Source organism: Thalassophryne amazonica, chromosome 4 (assembly GCF_902500255.1).
Source record: "Thalassophryne amazonica chromosome 4, fThaAma1.1, whole genome shotgun sequence".
NCBI classification, from domain to species: Eukaryota; Metazoa; Chordata; class Actinopteri; order Batrachoidiformes; family Batrachoididae; genus Thalassophryne; species Thalassophryne amazonica.
The window spans coordinates 42,693,898-42,705,861 of record NC_047106.1 but is presented as its reverse complement, the minus strand read 5'-3'; the positions used below and the strand labels follow the sequence as shown (position 1 = coordinate 42,705,861).

Genomic DNA, 11,964 nt, shown 5'->3' with positions numbered 1-11,964 from the left:
GCAACATCAAACCGCACCAGCTGGCAATACATCACGAAGGCTGGGATCCAGCAAGCCAAGGAAAATAGGAACATCAAGTGGGAGGAATGGAGGACAAGCAGACTACAGAGTCAGCCATCAGCTCCTGCTGCTACCAACACCAACAACTACAACCCCTGGCAAAAAATTATGGAATCACCTGCCTCGGAGGATGTTCATTCAGTTGTTAAATTTTGTAGAAAAAAGCAGATCACAGACATGACACAAAACTAAAGTCATTTCAAATGGCAACTTTCTCGCTTTAAGAAACACTGTAAGAAATCAGGAAAAAAAATTGTGGCAGTCAGTAACGGTTACTTTTTCAGACCAAGCAGAGGGAAAAAATATGGAATCACTCAATTCTGAGGAATAAATTATGGAATCATGAAAAACAAAAGAACGCTCCAACACATCACTAGTATTTTGTTGCACCACCTCTGACTTTTATAACAGCTTGCAGTCTCTGAGGCATGGACTTAATGAGTGACAAACAGTACTTTTCATCAATCTGGCTCCAACTTTCTCTGACTGCTGTTGCCAGATCAGCTTTGCAGGTTGGAGCCTTGTCATGGACCATTTTCTTCAACTTCCACCAAAGATTTTCAATTGGATTAAGATCCGGACTATTTGCAGGCCATGACATTGACCCTATGTGTCTTTTTGCAAGGAATATTTTCAGTTTTTGCTCTATGGCAAGATGCATTATCATCTTGAAAAATGATTTCATCATCCCCAAACAATTGATGAGATAAGAAAAGTGTCCAAAATATCAACGTAAACTTGTGCATTTATTGATGATGTAATGACAGCCATCTCCCCAGTGCCTTTACCTGACATGCAGCCCCATATCATCAATGACTGTGGAAATTTACATGTTCTCTTCAGGCAGTCATCTTTATAAATCTCATTGGAATGGCACCAAACAAAAGTTCCAGCATCATCACCTTGCTCAATGCAGATTCGAGATTCATCACTGAATATGACTTTCATCCAGTCATCCACAGTCCATGATTGCTTTTCCTTAGCCCATTGTAACCTTGTTTTTTTCTGTTTAGGTGTTAATGATGGCTTTCGATTAGCTTTTCTGTATGTAAATCCCATTTCCTTTAGGCGGTTTCTTACAGTTCGGTCACAGACGTTGACTCCAGTTTCCTCCCATTCATTCCTCATTTGTTTTGTTATGCATTTTCGATTTTTGAGACATATTGCTTTAAGTTTTCTGTCTTGAAGCTTTGATGTCTTCCTTGGTCTACCAGTATGTTTGCCTTTAACAACCTTCCCATGTTGTTTGTATTTGGTCCAGAGTTTAGACACAGCTGACTGTGAACAACCAACATCTTTTGCAACATTGCGTGATGATTTACCCTCTTTTAAGAGTTTGATAATCCTCTTTGTTTCAATTGACATCTCTCATGTTGGAGCCATGATTCATGTCAGTCCACTTGGTGCAACAGCTCTCCAAGGTGTGATCACTCCTTTTTAGATGCAGACTAACGAGCAGATCTGATTTGATGCAGGTGTTAGTTTTGGGGATGAAAATTTACAGGGTGATTCCATAATTTGTTCCTCAGAATTGAGTGAGTCTATTTTTTCCCCTCTGCTTGGTCTAAAAAAGTAACCATTACTGACTGCCACATTTTTTTTTTCTTGATTTCTGATAGTGTTTCTTAAAGCCAGAAAGTTGCCATTTGAAATGACTTTAGTTTTGTGTCATGTCTGTGATCTGCTTTTTTCTACAAAATTAAACAACTGAATGAACATCCTCAGAGGCTGGTGATTCCATAATTTTTGCCAGGGGTTGTACAACTGCAGCAAGTGTAACAGGGTGTGCCGGTCGCACATCGGGCTGTTCAGCCACAGCAGACGCTGCAACACAAAAACAGACTGATCCATGGTGCAACACTCCATTGTCTTCCGAGACAGAAGGATGCCAACAGCCAACACACACACACACACACACACACACACACACACACACACACACACACACACACACACACACATATATACACTAAGATCACAGAACAGCTAATCATGGAGCTGCTCTTCGCAGATGACTGCGCCCTCGTCACCCATACGGAGCAAGCCTTGCAGCACATTGTCAACTGTTTTGCTGAAGCAGCAAGAGCCTTCGGCCTCACCATCAGCCTGAGAAAGACAGAAGTGCTATATCAACCGGTCCCCCATACAGCATATACCCCACCCCAAATCTACATCGAGGGTACCAGCCTGAATGCAGTAGAGGACTTCACGGATCTCGGTAGTGTTATCTCAAACGACGCATCTGTTGCCAAGGACAGTCACCTTGCCAAGGCCAGCAGTTCTTTTGGTCGACTCTCAAAGAAAGTCTGGTAGAATCATGCACTGCGCCTTTCCACAAAAGTGCAGGTCTACAGAGCCATTGTGGTCCCTACCCTCCTGTATGGAGCTGAAACCTGGGTTCTGTATCGCCAGCAAATCAGATTACTGCAACGCTTTCATCAGCGTTGTCTCCGAAACATCTTCGGGATCAAGTGGCAGGACTACGTCTCAAATGAGGACATCCTTACCAGAGCCAAATTGCCCAGCATGGAGTCTATTATACTCAAACAACAGCTTCGTTGGGCAGGTCACATAGCCAGGATGGATGATACACGCATGCCGAAATTAATTCTCTTTGGCGAGCGCAAGGAAGGGAGACGAAACCAAGGGGCCCCCAAAAAGCGCCGCTATAAGGACCAGCTGAAGAAACAGCTCTCCCTTGCAGGCATTCAGCATCAGTCATGGCAGCATCTAGCTACAGATAGACTCGGCGTTCCAGCATCAAATCCGCCAGCCTGAAGTTTGAGGCAGAAAGAAGTGAGGCCTCCTGCCAGAAGCGTCAAAGACAGAAAGAGCGGGCAGCAGCACAAGCCCAGCCTACTCAAGTGTTCATTTGCCCCAAGTGTAACAGGTCTTGTGCATCCCGCATCGGACTTTTCAGCCACCAGAGGGCTTGTAGAAAATAAAAGGCCTTCCCACTATCCTCGCGAGGAAACTGCCAACAAAACAACATATATGATTAAAGTGGCGCATTTCGTGACGTATCACAAAGTAATTTACTTTTGGCGGGTTTCTATTGCGAATAGACTCTGCCTATTATATAAATACCTACATATATTAATATAATATTACTTAGTACTTACAGTGCAGACGGGCTAAGCACGGTGGCGCTCACAGCCTGGAGGAAGTTGAAGTTGGCTTTTACCCACTGCTCCCTCTCCATCAGCGCTCTTGTCCAGGCGGGTGTGGGTGTCTCGCAGGGATTTGAACCACCCTTGAAGGTGCTCGACAGTTCTCCCCATGGCCTTGTCTTGATCCTCCCACAGCTTTGTCTTCTTGTCGACTCTTCGGTACGCAGTCTTCTTGATGTCCCACAGGCTGGTGTTCTCGTGAATGAAATCACACAGGAGGTGCTCCTCTTGGACTTCAAGACAAAACTGTCTTCTTGGCCCTCCTCTTCTTGGTCATAGTTGGCGGGGCACCCATGGGGAGCACGTACGCAGCTACCAAGACCACGGATGAAGGCTGAGAGGAGTTTGAGCCTGTATCCTCTCCAGAGGCTGAGCAGGAGGGTGGCGGTGTGGGTGACCGTGGATTCTCCTTATGCCCACAGCCTCGGCTGGGAGAGCTCTTGACAGCAGATCGTTTCAGCATGATGGCGATGTTGATCCTTTGATTTGTCGCGCAGTGCTCATCAAGGTGGCATCCACTTACAAGAAAACGACGTGATCATCACGTACTCCTCAGCCACACGCTGCCGCACGCTTTGCGTATGTGGAACTATTGTTGGGCGCACGCCGGTGTCGCAGACCAAATGGTCTGCCCCAAAAATCGGTCCACCTTTTGTATCTGTGCATGCGTCATTTCGGACCACAGCAGCACATCTGAGACAGTCAATCAAATGGATTAATGGGATTATTAACCATCAGATGATAAATGTAAAACCTCTTAAATCATTCCAAAGTCAGTTTTAAGCACAAACTAGGTGAAATTTTGTGATGCTTTGAAATGTCCGATGCAACTTGAACGCATCAGCTAGCAGCTGCCGCCTTTTATGAAATAATGCTGAATTTATGTGGAAATGATTGTTGTACAAAAGCTTCAGATATCTGTAGCTGAGATAGATGATGACTGGAGTGCAGTTTGAAGCAGAAACGAGGTGTTAAACTGTGTGTTAATCAAGGGGGACCGTTCGGTCGTCAACACCCTACGCAGCTGTTCGTGTAATTTCAATGAAACAATATACACGTTAAGAATACGACGTGTACGTCCAACTGCTTATGAATACACCATGTATGCGTCCACCAGTAAAAAAAAGATAAAATCTGGGAAAATCTTAATTTTCAAACTCAAAAATTGCCATGCAACACTCAAATCTGGTGTTGACACATTCAATTAAAATATATACATGAAACAGAACAAAATGTTTTTCAAAATTTCTTTATTTTGCCTTTAATTCCATCCATTTACAATCATTGCAAATAACTACTCATTTCACTTTGTTTCAAACAAAAGTGTTAGCATCTTTCCTCAATTTAAAAGGAACTATTAGGATCACAGCTTCTCTTGTCCAAGTCAGGTCCTGCGTGAATTCATTCTCCATTTAACAGGAAGCAGAACAGACAGAAGGTGGCATTGTTCTCCCTGCAGCCCCAACAACTGACCATCAAGTAACAGTTTCCAGTACAATCTGTTTTTGACATCCACATTCATCTTTTCAGTCCAAACATTCACTAGCTACAAAATAAAAAGCAGCTCCTCAAACTTTAAATGGATTTGTTTCAGAGCCCGTCACATAAACTCTGACACGTGCATCAGAAATATTTTCATGTCAAAGCAAAAACAAATTGCCACATTAAAGTACAAATGATTTAATGATATTGTGGTTTCACAGTGTGACGCTCCTAATCTGCAGCAGTCAACTGTCTGTGTTTAAATGACAAAAATGCACCTGTTAAAGTCTGAGGGAACTGGTGGGTTTTCAAGAACCAACAAAAAGACAGCAGAAACAAATTCAAACAAAAATCAAGGGCTTTACTGAAAATGACCAGGAGGCAGGGCAATAGAGCTCAGTCTGTGCCGTGAGTTGCACGACAACATGAATCCAGACGAATACAGGAACAAGACTATCCTATATCAGCCTGGAAAAAAGTGAAACAGAAGGCAGTCCTATATATTATACCATAAGACCCATTACAAATGATCAAAGAGGGCATCGTTTCACTCAAAACAGCACCCAGGCCAGATGCACAGGACTCATGTTCAAAGTCTGACTTTTCTTCCTCAGAAAAGTCAGCTCTTCAGCAGAAAGGACTTCAAGCAGCTATGGTTTTCAGCTTCGCTACAGAGATGAGAAGTAGTCATCAGTTACTTGTCCACACTGTAGGTGTTTGCTTAACTATTTATTGTGGCTGGCAGTGCAGCTCTGTAACAGTAAACTCAGGTGTTCACTGTACTCGCTACTTTTTTCCCCTTGTGTTTTGGTGAGATGAATTTTAAAACTACAGTTGACAGACATACATATACTTTCAATAATTTTCTGATTTGTAAATACTTTTTAAATTGCTGAATCAACTGTTGCCCATATGTTAATACAGGCAAAAGTTGTTTTGTTAGCAAGAAGTCAATCTGGAATTCCTGTTATTGCATATAAAGTTATAAAGCAGTGTCAGTATTTAACATTAAGTTCTGTCTGCTTAAATTCCTCAGTGACAGCAGAAACAAAAGACCCATTTCTGGTTATCGCAGCAGACTTTTAAAAGCATCGCTGCCTAAACTCCATAATAATAGATGCGCCTGGAGGGAGCAGTCTATAAAAATAGATGCCAGAAATACCAGCAGAAGTCCACAAGAACGCCAATGACAACACTGGAGGAGGTGCACGGGACACTGTACAGTAACCACGCACACGTTTTAATTCATGATTTCTTAAGGTCAATTTAAGAAAAAAAAAAGAAAAAGAAAAATCCTTTTGCTCAACACATAAAATTAATTCCATTTATTGAAATACAACAAGTTCAGGTGGAGGTTTTTTTTAATACTGTAATCTTACTAAAATGTATTTCCGTCTTCACTCAGCAGTTCAAGAAAATGACCGGGCAATTGCACCTTTAACAAATTTACATTTTATATTCATTTCAGCCATAATATTTTTCCATCACAAAAGCTCAAATGTCCTCAAGAAACAGTCATCTTTTAGATGTTTTTATAAAAGAAGAAAAAAGTACAAGAAGGAAGGAAGCTTTAGTTGAGGCTGCAGTAAGAAGCCAGAATGGAGATGATGCATTTTCCATGAACCCTGACCTTTGCTGGAAACCCGACTAGCTCACTCAACCTGGCAACATGGATAACCCTCCGTACCGTTCAAAACGTTCACTGCTCTGTGCTTGTATCCTCAAAGACAAAATGGAAAAACCGCAGAGCCCTTCTTTTAAGTTAACACTATGCAATTTAATTAATGATATATTGCAGTCTCTTACACTCTGACAGGAAACGGGGGTAATACATATGCAGTCCTGCCTTTGGATCATCTCGTAAGTGCTATTCTTCCCTTTCCTTAACCTGACCTGCACCATACTGAAGCAAAGCTACAAGGGAAAGAACATTCCAGAAGACAGCAGGCGGGGCCAAGACTGACTGTGCGTGCAGGACCTCATGGTTGGGAGCCAATCGTCCCACAGTTAGAAAGTGTAGCCTGCAGGGGGCGCTTTGTCATCTTTGTTGCTCTCCAGAGAGAATGGAGGAATGCGGACATCAAAGTGGGAGCCATCTGTCCTTTCAATACGGAATGTCCCCCTTAAAATAAAAAAACAAGCATCAAATTAAAACCACAGCACAGGGGGAACTAAGGAAAATATCACAAACAACAACAAACAAATGCGTGGGACAAATGTGTTTTAAAAAATGTACAAATGGAGGCGTGTAAAGACTGCAGCATACTTCAACAAAAGACAGAAGCATCAGAGAACAAAATCTTTTAGACGTCTTTGCAACTTTTGAGGACTCTACACCCACTCATGTCATGGAGTGGTACAAACAAAAACAATTCTTAATGTCATTTGAAATATGCTGGTGACTTAATGGCCAAGTGAGACTCACCACATGTGTCCACTCGGGGCTTGAAGAGACACGTGGCTGCTGTACTGAAAAGCCGGCTGTTCTTTAGACAACACTGGCTCCTGTAAAAGTACACAAAACAGTAGAGAGAATGTCAAATTATACAAATTGTGCACATTTTAAGAACCAAAAAAAAAAAACAAAAAAAACTAGAAGCACTCAGAGAGCGCAAACCTCCGCCAAGGCCATGGGGTCACTGACGCCATAACATCTACATGCCGTGGAATCACTGAACCTAAAAAAGTCTAACAATGATGTTGGTCAGTAGTAAAAAAAGTTTCATCTGCTGTGACTGGATAGCATGTATCCTTAGCACTTGGCATCACAGTTTATTGTCTAAACATGGCCATAGGGTCACTGACCCTAAAGAGATTCCCTCCTTGGCACAGTGATCCATTTCTTTGTCTCTTTCTCTAAAATTGTATATAATAATCATTAGATTATTAATATATAAACAAAAATAAATTTAAGAAATATTACAATATGAAAACAAATGCACCTGAACGTGATGACAGCTGCAACTGCTTAATGCTAACTTTTAACATTGAAAATGCCATAGACATGCTAGCGCGTTAGCATCGGGATCCGGATCGTGATCCGGATCACCACTAAAATTTAATCACTTGTTCCTCTTGTCATTTCCAACCACTCCACAAAATTCCATCAAAATCCGTTCAAAACTTTCTGAGTTATCCTGCTGACAAACAGACAAACAAACGCGACCGAAAACATACCCTCCTTGGCGGAGGTAACAAACCTACATTTACCAGCTTGGAGGTGTGTTCTATACATGTTATGAATTTTTAAATCCAGAGGAAGTAACTTTTCAACTATTCATGTTACACACAATTTGCCATGCAATGTGTGCAATCCTGCATCCTTTAAAGTTAGTGTGTAGGGTTTAGTGTCATCTAGTGGTGAAGTTGCAGATTGCACTATGGCGTTGCCAGTCAGTTTTGTTTCCCTTCATGTTTTTGCTTCTGTGATGGTGGGAATTCAAGCTCCATTGCCTTTTTTGTGATAAGCAATATGTATTAATTAAAGGATAAAGGTCCTCCAACTTGTTACTAGTTCCCAGTACACTGCATACCGGTCGTTAGTTCAGGCCAACTACTTCCTTACTTACTTTCCTATTTTTATTTAAAAATTCAAGCAACATGGCAAAATGCCAAAGGCAGAGTTAAGAATGTCCCATTTGGGCTAATGTATTAATAAGGCAGCCTGTATGATGGGACCCACCCCCCATGTAGACTAATCTTCTGAAAGCACATACTTTTGTTGCTGCAGGCAACTATACAGCAATGAACAGATGGATATGAATGTTATATTCCATTTCTGATCATAAACACTCCTAAATCTTACACATCATGCTTGTTTTTCACCTCTGTGAAGGTCCTGCTTTCACCTACCTGCTTTTTATTTTTTAAAGCACGATCACTCAAGTAATGAACCATGGGATGGATACACATTCTACATCCTACACATTCTAAAAGTAGATGGTGCACTTTGCTGAGGTTAAAACATCTCCACCAGCTGAAAGAAGGCAGCTATAAATCTGATCATCAAACTCAGTGATGCCATAAGCTGAGAATGCTTTTACATTCAACTCAAAGCAAAATCTGTCCATTATTGTAAAGTAACAAAAAAAAAGTGTCAGAGTTTTAACACACCCCCAACATTGAGAGGTATGACACTTTGGGACGTGGGTTATGAACGTGCTCTGTAGAGCACATTTCTGAATCTTAAAAAGAAGTGATTTGATTGTGTTGATGTGGCTGTGTGTGCTGACTCTGCCTACGACGCCACGCCCTCGGACTGTCTCGAGGGTTCCAGACAGGCTGAAGATTCTCCAGTGCCTCTCCCTAAGCTGAACAACCTCACTGCCCATGTTCTCCAGACGGATACAGTAACGCCACTGCATAAAAAGAACAAACACACACAAACATGCTAAATGAATACAAATTCAACAGTCACCATAAAAAGACATTTTTTGGACGACTCCATGAGTTACCAGAGAGAATCGCAGGGCCACTCACCCAATAAACGTGAGAGTTCTGAGCCTCCTGGGAGAAAGAAACAATTATATGAAAAAACTTCATAGAAGTCAAACACCAAATCTACAAGGACCTTGCCTAGTGTGCACATGATACAGTGGAGCTGTGGGTGCATGCACCATCTGCACTGCTCACTGACCCTCATGCCCATGTAGAAGGGGATGACTGTGACTCGAATGTTCTCTGTGGTCTCTCGGTGGACGTCTGATAATTCCAGCCACGGGTGGTTCTTCTCCTGCCATGCCTTCAGGGTGTCTCTTGCTATGAACGGAGGTGCTGCAGTACCCAAAGGACAAAATACCACAAATCATGTGAAGCTCATTTCCGTCTCCTCCACATCGTTACAGGTTTATTAATTCTGCATGTAACAGGTCTCACAGACAACGAGGCTTTCTCTAATATAAAACAAGTAGTTCTACAGGCTCAGTCCCACCGAATAATAAGCCATAATTAATGAGCCACGAATGGGTGTGTCCGTGATATGAAGAATGATCCATGTTTTAAGCCATCACGTATCCACAACTAAGGCACCTCCATATGCCTCTAATGAGCCCCGTCCAGCCTCGAGTGGCTCGTGATGGCGCATATGATCCACGTCAAGCCACATGATCCATGTAGCGCCATGTTAACGCGACGTTAGTACACGTTTAGGCATGGGTTTGGTCCAAGTGAGTGCGCGCTGCCGCAACTGTGGATCACTTCCCAAAAAAAAAAAAAAAAAAAAAAAAAAACAACAACAAAAGGTACCACGAGGTGGCTGCTTTAATTATATACACCCGTTGCTGCAACTGTGGATCACTTCCCCCCACCCAATAAAAAATTGATTTCTTCCACGGCTTACAGTCACCGTAATACAACTTTTAACTTTGTGTTATGGCTGCAAAATCGCTCTTTTGCATGCTCTCGTTCTGTGTTCCTGGACAGATCTGCACTGCTTTTCGCGGCTTCACTGGTTTTATTTCTTCCGCAGCTTTAAACACATAGACCTTACCTGTGTGAAGTGCTTTGAGGCAACTCTGTTGGGATCTGGCGCTATATAAATGAAAATAAATTGAAACTGAAATCGACAGTCACTTCGACACTGTGATCCAACGTTTAACTTTGTGTCCGTTCATTATTGACTGCAAAAAAAGAAAAAAAAATCTCTCTGTGAGCTGGCGTTGTGTCAGTGCGCACACACAGTGGTGCTCAAGCTGATCCATTAACAAGATATTAAATCTATCATAGACATACTTTTATAGCTAGGAATGAACATGCAACTGTTTTACCAAGCTATAAAAACATTAAGAATAGTTACCTTTAAGTTGATCCAAAATATGTTCCCCATGGAGCAGGAAGGAGAGGAAAAAGTGTCCAGATGAAATGGTCTTCTGTGATTCCAGAAGCGATCAGACATGTTTTCAATGTAATTGTAATTTCAATGTAAATGTTTTCAAAATAATTATTTTATATACAGCGTCCGACACACAGAGCAGGTGGAATTGTGTGTGCAAGAGGGCTGAGCCGCTCCAAAAATAGCCTCTCAGGTCCCAAGTAGCTGCCAGGTGCTAAGATAATGGGCGTTCAGCAGTCTGCACCACAAACATAGCTCTATAATCCTCCTTAGTTGTCGTAGTAACTTGTACGCAAACTGCCCCATGCTGTTGGAGCTAAATTTTGAACATCTTCAAATTAGTGCCTTGCTCAGAGATGAACCTCGTTAACCGAAGATAACGCCTCTAAGAGCCACCATTCTCCCACGATAGTTGAATAAGTTATCTTGTAACACACACACGCTGCTTGGCTCATTATTCATCCTTCATTATTTGGTGGGACCAAGGTTTACAAAAGAAGGAAAGACTCATAACCAAGCACCCACCCACCCACCCCCACTGATTTCAGAGACAGACAAATACGCAGAGATTTTTTGTCACATTTGCCATTTTAAGTTTGTGTGCTATAATTTGGCTTGAGATCATTTTGCTAAAACTTTCCATGTACACTACCAGTCAAAAGTTAAAAAAACACTTTCTGAGGTCATTCAACCTCTGTCTGTTGGAGGTCCGCAGATCAAACTTGAAACACCAGGGGTGACCAGGCTTTCTCAGTCACTGGGCCCAGACTCTGGAACAAGCCCCCCCCGAGCTATGCTTCTTTAAGTCTCTTTCACACCGGGGCTGCCCCCAGTTGCTCCCTGTGGCGTCATGGCGATGCAGGAATTTCTGTCAGGTGCACGCAGCAGGGGGCAGAGAGGAGGTGAGAACGCAGCCTGCAGGTTCTTTGCACAGAGAAGTCAGAGTGCAGTTTGGCTGCAGACAGACTGCGCACTCTGACTTCTCTTCTAATTTATATTTGTTCTTGTGCAGAGCTGCAGGGCTGCGCTCTGAGTTCTGTTACAGTTTATCTTTCCTCCCTTGACCGCAAGATGCATGCGCACGCACGAATTGTCCTAAGCAAATGTGGAGACGTCTGGAGTTCTACTTGATGTTGACATGTCCTGGACTTATGTCCTTTTTTTACTGTGATGAGAGAGTCTGGAGAGAAAGGAACTAACTGCCTGCAGACAATTTTTTTTTCTTTTCTTTCCTCCTTTGACCGTGAGATGTGCGCGCGCGAACCGTCAAGCAAATGTGGAGATGTCTGGAGCTGTACTTGATGTTGACATGTCCTGTCTCAGGACTTATGTCCTTTTTTTTTTTTTAACTGTGATGTGAGAGTTTGAGCAGAGAACAAGGAACTAATGCCTGCAGCCAGACTTTTTTTTTCTTTTAATTGT

General features: G+C 42.4%; 1 protein-coding gene across 1 annotated transcript in view; it reads right to left on the bottom strand.

Annotated features, from left to right (window-relative positions):
* Positions 1-4,472: 4,472 nt before the first annotated feature.
* The window catches only part of poldip2 (polymerase (DNA-directed), delta interacting protein 2), a 29,899-nt gene continuing 22,407 nt past the window's right edge, over positions 4,473-11,964 (bottom strand). The window contains exons 7-11 of the mRNA XM_034167778.1: positions 9,349-9,485; positions 9,192-9,218; positions 8,945-9,070; positions 7,138-7,217; positions 4,473-6,834 (exon numbers count right to left, since the gene is read on the bottom strand). Coding sequence (XP_034023669.1) covers positions 6,720-6,834; positions 7,138-7,217; positions 8,945-9,070; positions 9,192-9,218; positions 9,349-9,485 — 485 coding nt within the window. The 3' untranslated portion in view covers positions 4,473-6,719. The remainder of the gene's footprint in view (positions 6,835-7,137; positions 7,218-8,944; positions 9,071-9,191; positions 9,219-9,348; positions 9,486-11,964) is intronic.